Below are 18,916 nucleotides of genomic sequence, written 5' to 3'. Positions count from 1 at the left end.
GGTTCGATTATATCAGAGTTCATCAATACAGGTAATACAGCAAAAATTTAAATCGTCATATAATACACATGATACACTAGTATACACAGTGAATATACGATCACGTGTTATCAATGTTTGTTTAAGGGGAGGACGGGGTTTCCCACACTTATACATTTCGGAAAGTCGTGTACATTATTTCAGATTCTATTAATTCCAGGTCATAAAATCGGGTATTCTCGGCCATACTTGTTGTCCCCTGCAATGTATTTTTTCATGGGATAAACCAAGTTGTGATGCATGACTTATGCAGATTAAGAACTCATTCTAATCGTTTGAAAACATTTTTAAAAGATATTCATGACAATTTTTCGGTTTTATGGAGGAAAAAGGTTTTGAAATGATTAACCAGTAAATAGTCTTTTTCAGGAAATTTCGTAAAAAACATAATTGTATTCGTGTTTATTTCTTTTTTAAATACTATGGTTAAATAATTATTGTCAGCGTATTATTACTATCTTGCAAATAAGCTGCACTACTTTACACATGCTGTTACGTTACATTATTTCGGTAGTTTTCAAAGTGTTACACAGTAAGTGCTGTGTCTACTCATTCATAATTAATATTCTTTCTTTATCAATTACGGGCTTTGTCGGATATTTACATGTGATATTTAGGTTGTATTTGTGTAAATAGCACTTGCATCATAAATTCCGGTAAGAACATGTCTTTATCAGGGCTACGGAATGAATCTGATCCTTCGGATATTAAATCAACAAGCCGTACATAGAAATGACAGCGTCATAACCGATCATTTTCGTTTAAAAAACATAAGATTAATACCAAGACAAAATTTAAGAGGACAATTTTTATTAAAACCTATTACGGATCAAAAATTTCCAGGAACAGATAAGTTAAGTCACAAAAGTAATGAATACAATCTTTCGCACTACAGCGTAACCCATCGTACTTCGGCGTAGATATCAACAAGATAGCGTCACAATGCCACCATCGCACGTGATCAAAAACACACTTCAGCGTCAAACCATCGCACCTCAGTGTGACCATCGCGGTTCGGAGTACCATCGCGGTTCAGAGTACCATCGCGGTTCAGAGTCCTACATATTTTTTGTGAATATGTGATTTCGTGGTTTGTTCAATCTGCATATTGAACAAACCACGAAATCACATATTCATATGAATCTACCTTTAACATGAATTCTATTGTAGTGTTCTATCTTTTCTTTGCCATACATACTGCACGTGTACAATATATCTGTACATAAAATAGGCTTTAATTTGCTTTTTGTATATATTACTATGTTGGTTTGAATTAATTTCCACGTCCCAAGGAGTTGTGCAATGTCAATTCCGTTGATTAACTTTGGCGTGTAGGTAATTGATGGAAGTAGTCGAACTTCGAGTTTATTGATGCCTTCAGACAGGCTTTTCAACATTGTTATCAAATTTCCATCATGTCTACTTTGTTTGCTCAGAACTGACCTTGTGTGTAAAGCGTATGCTTGATTAAGAGCCGTTTTCTTGCTGGCAAGTATACCTCTTCTAAGTTTACGCTTTCCTTTCGTGATTGTTCCTGTAAGGACTTAATTTCATCAGCAATATACTGGTTAACCATGAGTTTTATTGTGTTACCATGGTTACCTTCTTATGTTAATGATTTAATGAAAGGTTCGACTTGATCATTAAATGATGAAAGGTTTTGTTCTAACTTACTAACGTTTCTGGTCGTTTCAATTAACTTCGCCAAAACGTCATGTTTGATTTCAGCTTTTAGATTTGCAATGGTGTCTTTGAGTTGCGATAATTTATGTCCGTTGTGTTTCTCGGTTACGCAACATACACAAACTGGAAAATCACAAAGTATGCAAACAAAAGAGAATTCTTCATTGTGATAAGTAAAAAACCTTGTGTTCGATTTTTGTCGCAACATCGCTACAAATTGAATTATTTGTAGACATATTAAGTGTACCAAAAGTGTCCGAAATGATATTTTGACCCAAGCACATCTTACATGGCAACCTCCATGATGAGTTTGTTTTCAACGAAAGAACCTCAACATGAAGCTATCGTATATGTGTTTAAGGCCGGTTTGTTTTATCTTTGATGTTTAGTCGACAGGCTGTTAGAAAATTATAACATGCAGTCAGGATTCTACTTCCTAAAAATTATCTCCTCATTACGCCAGTTCATTATTACAATCGTAAAAATGGAAGCTATTGTAGGGATGACGTGCTGCCAATTTAGCTCTTGAAAACAGATAAATGTATCCACTTAGCGCCATTACGATCCTTATATGCCAGTTGTATTTATTGAGCATCAGTGAATGTACTTGTCTGCATTCAGTCAACTTAAGACTATTGTCTGATCGGTTGTCGGGTGGAATTTTCGAAAATCCATAAACATTTAAAAAAGTTCTAATTTAATATTTCGTGGAAGGGCAGACTAAAAATTATCAATGGTTGAAGACTATAATTCCTAGATATCACACACAAAGTTTTTCTTAGGCATTTTAAAGATCCAACTTAAAAGTCTGTCGTCAAATACTTTTAGTTAAAATTTGCTATTCAAACACACCTCCTCTGATTTTGTGATGCATTGTAAAGGTATTACACTTGACCCATATATTTCATTTTTTTAAGTACAGTGAATTTTCGATCTCAACCTGTATAAAAATGATAGAATCTGAAGCGAGATGATGTATAAATACTATTGCTTTTTTTCGTTTTTAAGACAAAATATTCAACTCAAACACGCTCTATCATCAAAAGGTGCACTCGATTTTCTCTTTTCGATGCAATTATTACCCATGTTTTGGAATTTTTTCTTGATTCACATAATGGAAGGGCAGAAACAAAACTTAAGGAACAAATAGATTGATATGTTCTCCGTCCGTGGTATTTTTTATCTAAAAATCGGAGATTAAGGATATACACCTCTGAGAAGCCTAAAATTTCTAGAATTAAACATGATTTTGGGGTTAATATGACTGCAAAAAATAAATGGTGAAGAAAAAATCATATGGTGGTGCACTTCTCTTTTTGCTACGGCCCTTTGAAAATACCCAATTTTGATGATTTTCCCATTTTTCATCAATTTTTACCTATATTTGGGCTATTATCAGGAAAAAAATTACAGTTCCACAATTAAACTTTTTTTTCATACTTTCAATGAATATGAAGTGGACCAATCTGAACAAATTTAACTTAAAAAAACTATAGGTAGGTGTTAATATAAGAAATTCTTATCATATTTTTATGCTTTTTTGTGTCAAATTTACCATGCTGTCAATTTTGTAAATTTGTGATTTATCTCATTTTTAAGAACAACATGCTTATCATTTCAACTTTTTTGTTATAAATGATTGAAAAAATACGTATCTAAGAAATTTGAAAAGACAATAATAATATGGGATGTACATGATTCTTGTAAAATCATTTTTTGTACTCCTCACCCATTTTCTAAAAATTTTGGCTAAAAAGACCGACTTGATTGGTCGTAAAATTTGAAAACTGGATTACTCAAAATCTATTCATTGTAAATTTTTTTCACAGAGTTAAGTTTGATTATAAGACTTTTAAAATTCATTGATAGTTTCCACTTGTATCACATGTTTTTGAAATTATTTCATAACGAGATTTCAACGAGACTGAAACATCAGAAGAATACATCCTTAAGGATGCACTTAGGTGAGGTTTTGGAAATTTGTGTAAAATGTTCGGACTCCTTGGTATTTTTCCATCAATACAGGGTAAAATATTTTGGTCCATAACACCCATTTTTCTTTGTATATAAGTCTTAAATAGGTCATAAAAAGCCATTTTCCAAAAGTTAAGCAAGTTCTTAATTTTTGTTCTTTCGATTTGTAATTTTGATTATGCAAATGTTGAAATCCAGATAGCAATACTCTAACATCTTACACAAGTTATGCAAATATTCAAAGTCAATGAACCATGACTGAGTTATATGGCTAAACAATCTTCATGTAAATGAAATGTGCCAATGCTAATACAACTGCATACCAAATACCATTGACTTATTATAAGTCGTTCCCAAATCTAAATACAAACATTAACTTGTAAACTATGAAAAAGTTTCACAGTCAATGATCCATGAAGAGGGGGTGGGATATATCATCTCCATGGAAACAATACTTGCAAATGCCAATAAATTTCCATACCAAATATTGACTTAACATAAACAGTTCATCTTAAACTGATCTAATCACACAAACTAATACATGTACACGTAAACTAAGATAAGTTTCAAAGTCATTAAAGTGTGACTGAGGGGCAAGACCAAATATTCTCCATGGAAACGACATATGCCAATGCTTATACAACTGCATACCAAATATCATTGACCTTCCACTTGCCGTACCCAATAAACTAAACTAATCACAAACTAATACATTTAAAATACGCAAATTCAGAAGTCAATAGACCATGACTGAGGGGGCGGAGCCAAATTATCTCCACGGATACGAGATCTGCCAATGCTTATACAAATGCATACCAAATATCATTGACCTACCACTTGTGGTTCCTAATAAACTGACCTAATCACAAACTAATACATTTAAAATAAGCAAAAGTTTAGAAGTCAATAGACCATGACTAAGGGGGCGGAGCCAAATTATCTCCATGGAAACCAGATGTACGAATCACATCGGTTAACTTAAGGGCGAAGAGATGAGTATGCGAGTTTGCACCATGTATCTATCTTTTATTCATATATTATATCATATGGTTATATCATATGGTCGCTAACAATCGATTCTCAACTATAATCTGTCTACAAAAAACAATGTGCATCCGTATGTAATCAAATAAAGTCTAGACGACGAAGCGCACGTCAGAGGCGTAACGTCATCAAACCGAAACGGGAAAATGTGTTATTCAAAAAAGCGCAACGTTACGTTAGCGCTTTCATAAATAAATAGTAAAAACTGTGTTTCGTATTCTTACAAAAATAAATGAATATGTTAGTTAAACAATTAGTAAATAATAAACTTATATTTAAAATTTGAATATTTCAAATCTTACACCAGATTTGCCAATGCTTATACAACTGCATACCAAATATGATTGACCTACCACTTGCCGTACCCAATAAGCTGACCTAATCACAAACTAATACATCTAAAATACGCAAAAGTTCAGAAGTCAATAGACCATGATTTATGGGGCAGAGCCAAATTATCTCCACGGATACGAGATATGCCAATGCTTATACAAATGCATACCAAATATCATTGACATACCACTTGTGGTTCCCAATAAACTGACCTAATCACAAACTAATACATGTAAAATAAGCAAAAGTTTAGAAGTCAATACTAGATCATGACTGAGGGGGCGGAGCCAAATTATCTCTATGAACGCGAGATATGCCAATGCTTATACGACTGCATACCAAATATCATTGACCTACCACTTGTGGTTCCCAATAAACTGACCTAATCAAAAACTAATACATGTAAAATAAGTAAAATTTTCGAAGTCAATAGATCATGACTGAGGGGGCAGGGCCAAATAATCTCTATGGAAATGAGATGTGCCAATGCTTATACAACTGCATACCAAATATGATTGACCTACCACTTGCCGTTCACCATAAACTAGACCTAATCACAAACTAATACATTGTTGACGCAGTCGTCGGAAACAGCATACCTATGTCTCGCTTTTTTACTCCGTCAAGACGAGACAAAAATAGTGATTAAAGGAGTATATGATGATTTCATTAAAGGGGCACTAGCTGCCAAATTCATGTTCACCGATTTAACTCAAATTCTCATATCTTATTTATAACAATGTAAAACATTTTTTCCATACTATCAAACATATCAAATAAACAATTTACAGGACATGGTCTCAATAAGATGTTGCTTCGTTTCGTGTGAAATTTAGCCAAGACACCATCTAATTACTTATCGAGTTAACATCTATGACCATATAAGCGATGTAAACATAAACACAGATATAAATAGATTACGCAACTAGTGCAATTGGATTTTTATAGGTCTGTTAAATTTTGTATTATAGAATAATAATTCATATTTATCGTCGTTTTTACTTTTATAAGAATGATTGTGTGTGGATCGAATCAGTAAATCAAATTATTTATCTTTGTTTCACTTTCAATGTCGACATTCTTTTCCTTTAAATATCCGTACACTGACAATGCATGCGTTATTCTATCACTTTTTACATGGTTAAATTGGAGTTCACATGAATATTGATTTAATGAGGTCGAATTATTTACTTGCAAGTGAATAATTCATTATCAATGTTTATTAGCTTAATTTGACAAAATTGAACTATTTTAGCTGACAAAAGCAAATTATTATTTCACTTTTTCACTTTCATTTATGATTGAACAAAAAATATCATACTTTTGATTTTTTTATATATCTCGTAGCTAGTGCCCCTTTAAAGGACTACAGCAAATTTTATAAACCCTTAAATTTCCATTTGTTTAGTATTGAATCAACACAAGGGTACATGATCCTTAAAGGAAAACTGATGGGGCTAAGTGCAACACAAACTAGATACACTCAATGATTCTGATAAATAAAGTGGAGAGGGAGTGGAGTTAAACTAGAACTACTCTCTACTCTGATGACACTGGTAATAACTACTAATTTCAAATCTTTAAACCTGTCACCACACTGTTTAATCATTTATGGCAATAATAATGGAGAAATCTTGGAGATTTTTACTTGATGCACCACTGTTAGTTGTGGCACTTATGCACTTCTGGAGAAAGTATGGTAACATCTAGGTGTTCAAGCCCTACCTTGTTTTTGATGTTGTTTCAGTAACTTGTGTACATCATATCTCTTTTTTCATATCAATATGTAAAATGAGGTAATCCAATAATCAAATAATGCTATATGCATGCTAACTGTAATAAAAACTGTTAGCAAGAAAGACTTATTCTTCCATACACAGATACATGACTGAGAACTAAAGCAGGAGCAAACAATTATAACAGTACAATGGCCATTGTTTCATCATTTATTATCAGTTTGTACATTTTCTCTTTATCCTTACAAACAGGACTCAATACTCATAAAAATTAAACAATGATGTCATGTAACAATGCAACACTATCATGCTATCTATACCCAAAGATGTTAATTAATCTCCTTTTTCTGCTGAAATATTATATTTTTGAAGAAAAAAAAAACATTTTAAGACTGATTTGTTGGTTATAAACTCCACTTTCTTTATTTGTGAAGGAAGCCCTGATCAAAACATTGTCCTTCAGTAACAAAACTGCCATTATAATTATAGTCAAAAAGATTGATCCAGAACAGAATGGGAATTATATCTTTTCATACATCATTTTTATGAATTACACACAATTTGACCACAATATCAACAATTTTGATAGCAAAAAAGTTAGAATTAGCAAGATTAAGGCTAGAATTGCATACTGTTATTACAGTTAAATAGTATCATGTGATGGCAATTTTTTTAACTATTATTTAGTTTCTTTTTTTTTCTTTTATATTGCCAGATATGATCAAATGAGACATAAAAAAACCCTATATTTAGTCAAAATTGCCTCAAATATTTGCAAATGAACTTATATATTCTTTTTCAAGTTTTGATTTGCTTCCATTATTCATCTTCTGCCATCTTTTATCCATTCGTCTATTTACAATTGACTATATAGAACATCCATATTCACACAATCATTTTGCCAAATCTCATGTATTTGACTGTCATAATATTGAACACATCCAGTGGTATATGATTTTCACTACATTATGTCACTGCCTCTACCAGTTCTTCTATGTTTATATGTTCGTCTACTTTTGATAATTCGTCTTTCAGTTTTTGTATCATTTCTTTTCTTTGTTTAAGTCTTTCATTCAATTCTTGGATTTCATATTGGATTTTGTTCTTTGCTGATACAATGTTCTGCTTTGTCTTTTCTTTCTTTTCCTCAACTGAAAAAAATGAATATACCGGTAAGCATGATAAAAGCGATATGAATATTTTCCATGAAGTTCAAAATATAGATCAAAATTCTACTTTTAAACTTATTTTAAAAAGTTCCCATTATAATACACATGATAACCATGTTTCCAGTTGATGTGACTGCAACTTCATGGTCAAATATATACACACCTTATCACTATTTGTTCCCCATTACTGGACATCACAAAGGTTCCAATAAAATTTGGACTTCATATTACAAAATTTCTGTGGTCACAATGGAAAAGTGATTGTTGTATGACCTCAACAGTTCAAGCGGTGCAGATTCTCAGGTCAATCGGGAGAGATTTCCGAATAGCGATAATGTGTATTATGTCATCTTTGTTTTGCACATAAATCAGGTGATTTGTCTTTTTGTTTAAATCGTTAAATTACATTTATCATGTTGGGGTATTTTATAGCTTGCTATGCTGTATGCAGGTATGGGTGAATACAAATTAAGATTCCTACACTGCAACAAGTGTATTACAATATTTCTCCACACTAGACTGTTAAATTTTATTATTTAAAGCGCGAGGCTTGCCGAGCTCTTTAAATAACTAAAATTTAACTGTCGAGAGTGGAGAAATATCGTAATACACGAGTTATAGTGTCGGAATCTGTTTCTCTAATGATTTTTATGCTTCTTTTTCAAAGATTTTTAGAAACTTGTGTACTTTATATGCGACGTCATCAGGCATTGCCGCCTTTTTTCATGGCGTCACAATAAGAAAATTCAGAAGAAAACAAAACATTTAGACGTCATAATCAAATTTCGACTAATCATTTGCTGAGAACAGATTTTTCACTCGTGAGAAGAAAAAATTTTCTCACACCAGTCAGGAAATGTGAAAATAGCACAAAAATTAGAGAATACAAATTACTCACCCTTGCAGTATAACAAAATATATTACAATATGTAAACCTATACAACAGCTGTGTAAAAGACTACCTGACTAGGGTTACAATAAAATATACTTAAAAGCAAATATTTGCCTCTTTCAGTAATTTAAAATGCAATCTTCTTTAAACCTATTATGAGATAACTTTAATTTCTAGCTTGTAGCTCATAACTATACAATGACTTGAAAGCTTTCCTTGAAATTTTGGAAATTGGATATAGTTCTAAGATTTTCTTAACTATCTATTATCCAAATTTCTGTGAGTGGAGTGGCACCTCTCTAGTTTTCTATGCAATAAACCTTAAAAAAAAAGTCAGCAATAGTGCCTTTCAAGATTGTTTTCAAGCATCCCATCATGCAATTTCATGACAGTGATGTTATCTAAGAATTTTTCTGGTAAGGTATCTCCAACCATATAACATTCAATTCTAAGTAAAAATTTCATATTAACCTTTTATGTTTATATCATCCTTGTAAGGATTCTCTAACAGTGATGGTGGTGTCTAAATTTGTGATGTTTAAAAAGTAAAATCACAAAAATACTGCACTTAGAGGAAAATCAATCCGGAAAGTCCATAATCACATGGCAAAATCAAATAACAAAACGCATCAAAAACGAATGGACAAGAACTGTCATATTCCTGACTTGGTACAGGCATTCTCAAATGTAGAAAATGGTGGATTAAACCTGGTTTTATAGCGCTAACCTCTAAATTAACTATGGGTTGATTTTTTTGTGTCTAAAGCCACCTTCAGCACTAATGGCTTTCACTGGCGGAGGAAACCAGATTGCCCATAAATGAATTACAGAACTTCTGCAGGAGAAATTATAATCCTAGCTATAGTCAAGTAATATTGGAGTCGAATGCAACTGCCAAGTTTGATGTGCGACCTCACATCCTCAGTGATGACAAATTATTGATACTTAAGTTTAACTTCTTTGACTTTTTGCATTCCAAGGCCTTTATAATATTTTCTAAGACATGAGTCAGATAATTTTTTATTCTACTTACAATCAGTTTCATGTTTATATGACCCCATAGAAATAGGTCGGAGGCTTTGTAGGATGTTTTGCATCATGACAGTAGGATCTTGGAACACCTGAAATGTAAAATAACAAATACTGTTAATTCAGAAATTATTGCAAGGTCTTTACCAATGCAAATAATGTGACTTAGTGAGTATCCCAATAACAAGAATGAGCATCAAATATATAATTATACATATGACTATATGAAGATTTTATTGAAATCACAATAATAAAATCTCATATTTTTGTTGCTTTTTAAAAAATTGCAATAAAAATCTGCATATATAGATATAGCAGTTGATTTCTTACACTCTCAAAAAGATTCTTGACTGAAAATGATATAGCTTTCTTACTGTGGTAATAAATATTTGAATCATGTAAGTTTTTGTGGTGCACATGTGGAATTGAGAAAATCTACTACTTCTAAAATTATAATCTGAAATTTATAGAGCTGTCGTTTATGGTTTTATCATGTTGTTCATCTCAGGAACTGTAATCCTTTACCACATATATTCAATCATTTCTCTGAATATTTGAAGGCGAGTTCAGAAACTCTTGATTTTTGGCCATGGTGTGTGCAGCAGTGAAAAGATAAAATTTTAAAATGATGATCTATGTGCTCAGATGATACAAACAATTTTGATGCATCTTCGGACTCACAAGTTTTGAAAATTATGAGTCCAGTCAGATTTTGACGAGTCCTGTACGCTTGGACTCTCCTGTGTAAGAACACTGACTTATTGACCTACCAGTTCATCGTAAAATTCTACAACTAATGATTTCTTTCCCAACATGATGTCTGTTTCACTTTGGAAGAGCTTCAAAAGATGATACAAGGTCACCTATAAAATAGATCAATTGATATCTAAGTATATATAAATTCTAGAGAGGGTGAGTGAAATATTGAGAAACTTTATTGTAATAGGTATAATTATTTCCTTCCTCATAATACGTTTAAATGATTCTGCAGTCATAAAATTTATACACATTTTTCAATCTTTATATTAATTATTATTCCTTATTCTAGAGTAAATTTATTTGAACTGCTGTTTTATAACTCAACTAGCATGACTAATAAACTGTGAAATAAATTAAATTATGAATATAATCTTAGGACTATTCTATTTAAATATACACAGTACTGAGGGAATCAACTTGAAAAATGGATGTAACCAGCTTAAGATGCAATTTCAATTTCTCATACCCTTTTGCAGTACAAAACAACTGCCACTGTTTGTGATTTAGAAGTGCTTTCCAAGCATCCAATGAATGTTTTTATGGAACACCATGCTTAAATGTCAATACTTACAGGTCTTTCATTTGGATCGTTAAAATAAATCTTGATAACCACTTCAAACTCTCCCCATCCTGTCTCTGTAACTTCATATGGAGGCTTAGTTATTACTGTAAAAAAAACAAAATTATAGATATCAAGCATAAACTATACTAGAAAATAAATAATTGCAGGGCATGTGATTTTTCAGGGATTTGTTTTCAATATTTCTGTTGTTAAAGGAGGAAATAATAATTAAATTAAGAAATTTACACTAGATACGGACAAAATTGTAAGGTATGTGATTTATGTAAATAATCAGCGATTCATGTGATTTTGTTTATTTTCAAAATTTTCATTGCCTATGAGTACTGTAAATTCAGAAATACTTGTGTATATTTATTTTTATGATTGTTGGACATGCCGAAAAATGTGAGTTTAATTATCAATGATTATTGAAAATTTCAGAAATGCTGCACTCAAATGAAATTTAAAATGCAGGTTATATTTTTGCAACACCTATATCTTGTTGCAAATTTTGCAAAACTAAAATGCATTGCAAAAAAAATCTGAAAAAAAATATGAGCAGATTCTTATGCTGAAGGAGTTATGTGGAGCACAATTTGCATTTTTTATCATTTATCATTCACAAATACTAAATAGTATTGAATCATTTCAGCTACAGGACATTTCAATAAGGTATCAACAAAAAATATTCTAACTTGTTTAGGTGGATTTAAACACAATTCAAGTTTTCTTCCATAATTTTAAAAGAATGAATTGAAACTTAGAACTGTTTGTGGGCGCTTAGTCATGTCTGTAACAATATCAGAAGTTAAATACAATAGCTGCTGCTGTTCTCTGTGTACCTCGACAAAGAGCAGATGACTCTGTGTAAACTTTCATTTGGTTGGCAATAACACATACATGGTCGTGCATAGTCTGCAATTTTTTTACATAAAATATGCAGGGGTTAAGAAATTTTGTTAAAGCTCATTAGCCCAGGGCTTATTGGTAGCAGGAGTTTACTAGCCCTGTTGGAAGAACTAATAGCCCAACAAAACTGACCAACTAGCCCGAGTATGCCTGACAAATTCAGAGTTTACTGCAATATACAATGAAATCTATAAACTTAACAATTTTTATCCGTTGTACAGTACATTTTTTTCCAATAGGATATCCAAAACTTAAAGCAAAAAACATATCTCATTAGCAGATATATTCAACTAATCGATAATTGAATATTCATTAAATATACTGTCATAATGAGTTGAGCAAATCCCAAGATGGTACAAGTCTTGACCACTTCTAAACATGGTTATATAAAGGAATGCCTTGCATAAAAGGATTGGAGTAATTTTAATCAGATACATCATCACTTTTGTGTAAAAGAAATATCAGCTGGTTATATGAAATGCTCATATTTGTTTTTAGTTTTAAAAACCTATTTATTAAAATAAATCAAACAACCACAAATATTTATGTGAATAAATATCACCATCCATAGTTTGTGTCTTTTATAATTGTTTTATAAACGAAGTACAGTAATATCCATATTTACATTTATCACAGGTAAGATAATTTTGGGCTATAAATAGATTACAAACTCACCACAGTCTATAAACTGAAATTGTATTTGTTATAAATTTTATTTCTTTAAAAATCAAATTCATTTGAATATCATTGAAGATAATCATGATCATGATGATTAATGAAATATTATTGCATCAAATTTAAGTTTTCTGAAGACTGTTAATGTTTAGGTGATGGTTCTAGAGGCTTCTTCACAGTATGTAAACAAAAACAAAATGGCTGCCATAATATGTGCTGCAGTGCACATGTTTCATATTTATATCTGACAAAAGTCAGGTGTCTGCTGTGAAAAGGGACGGATCCAGCCATTTTAAAAAAGGGGGTTCCAACTAATGTCCCCATTCAAATGCAACCCCCGGAACCCTCCCCCTGGATCTGCCACTGACATTTAAATTGCAATAAATTATTCATAAGGAGGTACAATCTGGTTACATTATATTTATCTGGTTGCATAAGCAATTGTACAATACCCCCTGTACTGAAAAATAGATATTGAAAGTACGGGATCCTTATACAAAATCAGTTCAAATTCTAGGAATCCCAGATTACGTAGTCCAATCTGATTTGCTAAGATATAACAGTGATTTGGGGATTTTCCAATTCTATTTTGGAAGCGCCAAGAATTTTTTGTTACTAGTCTGTCAGGCGTATTAGGTTACAAGTTTTGGTTGCCCGAGGCCTAAAGACTGTAGTGTTGCGTGTCGAGCTAGTGGATTTTTTAACCCCTGATATGTAATTGTTATAACAGGGGTGCTGATTATACACAACTTTAGACAGTGTTCTATTTTAAGGGGATGAAAAGAGGTGAAGACTATACATAACTGCATACTATACAGGGCCGAATACGGTATTTACCTCTGTTACAATTAGGATAACTGTCATGTAGTTTGAAATTTATTTTCTTCACATAAGCTGACATGTCCTGAAAAGAGAAATAGATATTTTTCTATATTGTGATGTTACACTATTGTGTCAGATAAGGGTGAAGGTTTGGTACCATAAAAACCTTTAAGTTGTTTGCACCCGTCCCAAGTCAGGAATCGGATTTTCAGTACCGGTAGTTGTCGTTTGTTTATGTGGTTCATGAGTGTTTCTTGTTTCTCGATTTTTATAAAGATTAGACTGTTGGTTTTCCTGTTTGTATGGATTTACACTAGTAATGTTTGGGGCCCTTTATAGCTTGATGTTCAGTGTCTCTTTGTTGAAGACCATATAATAGTTTACTTTTATAAATTTTGACTTGGATGGAGAGTTGCCTCATTGGCACTCATACCACATCTCCTTATATCTAAAAGAATTAAGACAAACAAAATAAGAAAGGTAAAAAACAGAGAACACTGAGAAATCTTTTTACAATTTAAAAAAAATGATTTCTTTAATGTTATGATCACTGATGATCAAGGTGTGTCATAAATGTATTTTATTATAAAATTTTTTTTATAGAAAAAGGTTTACATTCAGTTTATCATATATGTTTTTATATACCATGTATACATATAGTATGTTTTAGTGGTGAAACAATTTTGTACTCTCAGATCTGCACCTAGTGTCTTTTTGTTGTTGGGATGTACAAGTACCCGGCCACGTCCACTTGTTTTTTTGTCCATCTGATGAGTTATGCCTTTTTCAACTGATTTTTATAGTTCTTTCTTATATCAAACTGTTATACCTCTGTCCCAGGTAAGTGGAGGGTTTGGATCCCTCTTACATGTTTAACCCCGCCACATTATGTATGTATGTGCCTGTCCCAAGTCAGGAACCTGTGATTCAGTGGTTGCCGTTTGTTTATGTGTTACATATTTGTTTTTGTTAATTTTTTGTACATTAATAAGGCCGTTAGTTTTCTCGATTGAATTGTTTTACATTGTCATTTTGAGGCCTTTTATAGCAGACTATGCTGTATGGGCTTTGCTCATTGTTGAAGGCGTACGGTGACTGATAGTTGTTAAGTGCAGTGTCATTTTGGTCTCTTGTGGAGAATTGTCTGATTGGAAATCATACCACATCTTCTTTTTTTATATATATGTATATAAATATTCAACATTATCTATCGAAAAAGTCCTCATGAAAGAAAATTTACTTATTCTGATTTAATCAGCAAATATCATTTAAAAGAACTACACTAAGCTTGGATTAAAGGACTTTCCTAACCAATTGTACTGTATCTATATGTCTTATTCACAAACCTCATTTTTAAATGGTTTAACATATACTGTCCACTGATGGGTGTGGCCATCTTCCTCCCTCTTCTTTCCAAAATATCTGGCAATATTCCCATAAATAAGGGGCTTCACAATTGTTACTCCCTGTAATAATTATATATATTATCCTCATCAAGTTTATATTTGTCATACTATTTCTGTCTTTTAACAAAATATCTTATTTTCTTTTTTCTATCTGTGTCCCCAATGCTCTTCAATTTCTTACTGTATTTGGTTTGTTAATCTTTTTTTATTGAGTGTCACTGATGAATCATTTTAAGACAAAACGCCCGTCTCAGGCTTACAAATTTTAATCATTTGTGTATAATGACTTAAGGTGGTACCCAACACTTTCACTAAAATCAATTTGGCTCGTTTAATTTTCATAAAATTTTGGAAAAGTATTTTCTATGAACCTATGACAAAAATATAAAAATTTCAAAATATTTGAACCAACCAACTTATCAGAAAATTTACACTGGTTATAGCAGTTTGACAAACATTAATTTTGATCATTGAGAAGCTTTATATTCTCTTTACAACACAACGTAATTTAAACGTTTAGCTGATTTTACAGAGTTATCTCCCTGTAGTGTCAGGTACCACCTTAAGTTGTTCCCAGACAGACTTCATGTTTTCACCTTATTTTAGACTTATATATAAGTTTGAATGTCCTTTTTAGTATCTTCACCTGTCCTTCACATGTTCCTTTATTTTTTTCTACTTGTTGTGCTGGTTTATCATTAATTTGAGACATGATCTACCAAGGTTTTTATTATAATATTTGGAAGTGTTAAATTTGAGATGCTTTGTATAGAATGTACATGAATAAATACCTTGACTCTACCTCCTGAGTCTGCACCATACTCTGCCATCTTTAGCAAAACCTGAAAATATAATGAAGACAGTAAATAGACAGTTTACAGTTTCTGCATTCATAGGTATGTCTAACATGCCTACTTTTCTATTTTTTTTTAAATCTGATACAAATCTTTACCAAATATACATGATCTATTAAATCATCTGAAAAATTAAAGACTAGAGAAAAAATTTCTGAAAAATTAAAGAATAGATAAAAATTATCTGAAAAATTAAAGAATAGAAAAAAAAATATCTGAAAAATTAAAGAATAATGAAAGAACCCATCAGGGCCCTTTTTTATGGGAACCAGGACCAGTTTGTACTGTAACAATAGTTAATTCTTTTCCACTTATAATCAGAATTTTAATTTTGTTTCAATCTAAATGTGTACATGTATAAATGTACATTTGACATTTGCTTCCATTATCAGTTGTGAACTTGACAAAATTTAAGCTACTGAGTTAACAACAGTTTTCAGGAGGACAAACTCTGGCATTGTACAAAACAAAAAGAAACAAGGAATTTTACCTTTTTCTGGTAAATATCAGGACAACCTTGTCAAGCAAGACAGCCTGGATTTTTGAGCCAATTACCTTGATTTTACACATGCAACACTAAAAACTTGACAGTGCAACTAGGATTTTTTTCTAGCCCTAGACACTTGATTTATGGTACATGTTTCTCATTCGAAACAACTTTGCAATTGTACAAGTTGACTTTTAGTGGTACAAGTTGATATGTTACAACATGTACGAGTTACTTTCTTTTTGCAAGTAGTACATGTAGGTAGGAAATTGTTACCGTTTGGAAAAAAGTGCATGGTTTTCCTTATATAGATAGAATGCGGGTCTGTTCGCACCCATTCATGTTCGTGCCCAGTCACGTTCACACCCTTCCTTTTCGCACCCAAAGCCCATTCGCACTTTACACGTTTGCGGCTAAATTTTAATGGTTTTGTGTTCAATGACTTTGTAATCAAGTTTTGGCTGTGGCAAGTGTATTCCTTTAGGTATAATTTGTTGTCATAATTGAGACGTTTTTTTTTATGTTGAATGAATCTTAATGTCTCAAAAATATAAATTGAGATAACGTTTTTGGTGTGTTGAATAAATCTTAATCATGTTTTGGATTGTGTATTGCTATAACTTTATATCATTGTTTCAAAATAAAGTGAGATTCTGAAGTTTTTTTTGTCAAGCTGTCACAGTAAAAACAATTATGTTTTGTGTTTTTCATTTAAAATCTTCAATTTTTTAATTATACCAAGCTTAATATATGCAGTATTTACATCAAAGCAATTTAAACTACAATCATGATTTTCGAATTATTTCATTGTATTTAACTAGAATTTGTTTTAAAATTCAGTGCGAACGTGTAGGGTGCGAATGTGCAAATGTGTAGGGTGCGTAAGTGTATTAGGCCCTAATACCATATACATGTACATGATATAGATAAAGAGAGGTGCATGCAGGGTTAAGTTTCTAACATTCAGCACCAGGATTGGGAAAAGGAATAGTCGGAATAATTATGAATTCTTGAAAGACTTTTTTATTTTTTTGATTTGACCCATTCCTCACAGGACACATGGCAAAAAAATAAAATAGCCTTTCAAGACGTCATAATTATTTGGACTCTGAAGCCTAGGTAAGAAATACATTGATTTTCCAGTTAGATAATAGAAATCATTGAAAAACAGATGTAATTAATTCAAAATGCAGTGTGATATATATTGATTCCTTAATAGTTATCAGCTTTTTCTTTCTTACAACTTTATCTGTTTATTTGTAAACATGAATCATTATTTATTATGTTTGTGTGTATGTTCCAGACCGTATGAGTCTGGACCGTATGCATACTTTTTCAAAATACTCATACAATGTACGGTCGGACCGTACGCATACGGTCTGACTGATATTAGCATGATTAGGAAGTTGGTCAAGTTCATTAGATATAAAAGCATATAGCAGATCAACATAACTTAACGCTCAAATTAATATTAAAAAGTTCAATGGTAATTGAAACAAAACAGTTATATTTTAACTATTTAAAAAATTCACGCTAATTAAATCTGTTAATCTCTTGTATTTAGCATGTCGATCAGTAATACATTAATTGAATTCTGATCACTGAAATCGAAGATATCGTAAGTAAACATAATGTGGAAGGACAATTGTTTTAGAATATTTAGCAACTTTACAAATAAATGCAAATGCAAAGGAACATGCATGAACTGCAAACATGTAAACGAAAACAATATTACGTTACTTGTGGTAGCAAGTTTTCAAGTATAACAACATGTATTCTTCCTTGAAGCCTTGTTGACCTTAAAGAAGAAGAAGAAGAAGAAGCAAGTGCCACCTTGGGCGAGAGTACCAAAACAGGATTCAGATATACAATTAAACAAATATTTAATTTCAATTGTTCGTTTGTAGAATTGTATCAATTACCTATGATTGTGTTAAGAACAGGAGAAAACAGTGGAAACCTATTTCATACCGTTCGTCAATAAAAAAAAAAAATCTTGTATTCGTTACAAGCGCTTTAGTGAATGCGATGCATATGCCGAAAGTTTAGCTATTAACCGAAATATGACAATAAAAAACAAAGCACCACTGAAGGTGCCAATAACATGAGAACAAATTTAGTCAAATTAATAAATATATATATGATCAAATGGGGAAATTCATAGATCGAGAAATCGGGAATAACTTAAATGTAGAAATATTATAATATTCATAAACTGTAAACTCGTAACAAATGTATTTATATGTCTCTGCATGAAGACACAAAAAGAATTCCACTAAAAGTCCCAAACTGTCTATTTATTAATATTAGAAAATGATTTTTTTGAGGATTTTTTATATGAAAATATGATTTAAAGGGAAAATTCGCGATTTTTTACTTATGGTTTAAATATGTTCATTATGACAAAATATATATATTCACAAAGTTTTATCGCTATATGTCCAGTAATAAAGGAGAAATTCAACAATTAATGAAAATTTTTTAACTACTTCCTGTAGGTCGTGACGTTTTCTCCTGGTTTTTGCATGCCGGGATTTAAAATA

At 31.7% G+C, this 18,916-nt stretch overlaps 1 protein-coding gene across 2 annotated transcripts; it reads right to left on the bottom strand.

Annotated features, from left to right (window-relative positions):
• Positions 1–7,433: 7,433 nt before the first annotated feature.
• On the bottom strand, positions 7,434–18,418 carry LOC139499961 (YEATS domain-containing protein 4-like). 2 transcript variants are annotated; one of them, XM_071288626.1, is made up of 8 exons: positions 18,345–18,418; positions 15,824–15,874; positions 14,973–15,092; positions 13,642–13,708; positions 11,230–11,324; positions 10,670–10,762; positions 9,904–9,991; positions 7,434–7,960 (listed from the first exon to the last, which is right to left on the bottom strand). In XM_071288626.1, exons 2-8 carry the CDS (start codon positions 15,860–15,862, stop codon positions 7,776–7,778), a joined length of 687 nt encoding a protein of 228 aa, XP_071144727.1. In that variant the 5' UTR covers positions 15,863–15,874; positions 18,345–18,418; the 3' UTR covers positions 7,434–7,775. The 2 variants fall into 2 exon arrangements, with proteins under 2 accessions (XP_071144727.1, XP_071144726.1); XM_071288625.1 differs by having other exon boundaries at positions 18,296–18,412.
• Between the last annotated feature and the right edge of the window lie 498 nt (positions 18,419–18,916).

This window comes from Mytilus edulis, chromosome 13 (genome assembly GCF_963676685.1).
Source record: "Mytilus edulis chromosome 13, xbMytEdul2.2, whole genome shotgun sequence".
Lineage (NCBI taxonomy): Eukaryota > Metazoa > Mollusca > Bivalvia > Mytilida > Mytilidae > Mytilus > Mytilus edulis.
Note: the sequence above shows the minus strand (reverse complement) of the source record. Positions and strands in the feature narration are given on the sequence as shown.

Bases quoted from the DNA above. Each gene is read 5' to 3' on its own strand.
- LOC139499961 (XM_071288626.1), bottom strand. From the start codon at position 15,862: ATGGCAGAGTATGGTGCAGACTCAGGAGGTAGAGTCAAG. The intron at 9,992-10,669 runs GTAGGTCAATAA...TTTACATTTCAG, and splicing joins TAGAATTTTACGATGAACTG to GTGTTCCAAGATCCTACTGT. The intron at 7,961-9,903 runs GTAAGTAGAATA...CATTTTTTTCAG, and splicing joins ATATAAACATGAAACTGATT to TTGAGGAAAAGAAAGAAAAG.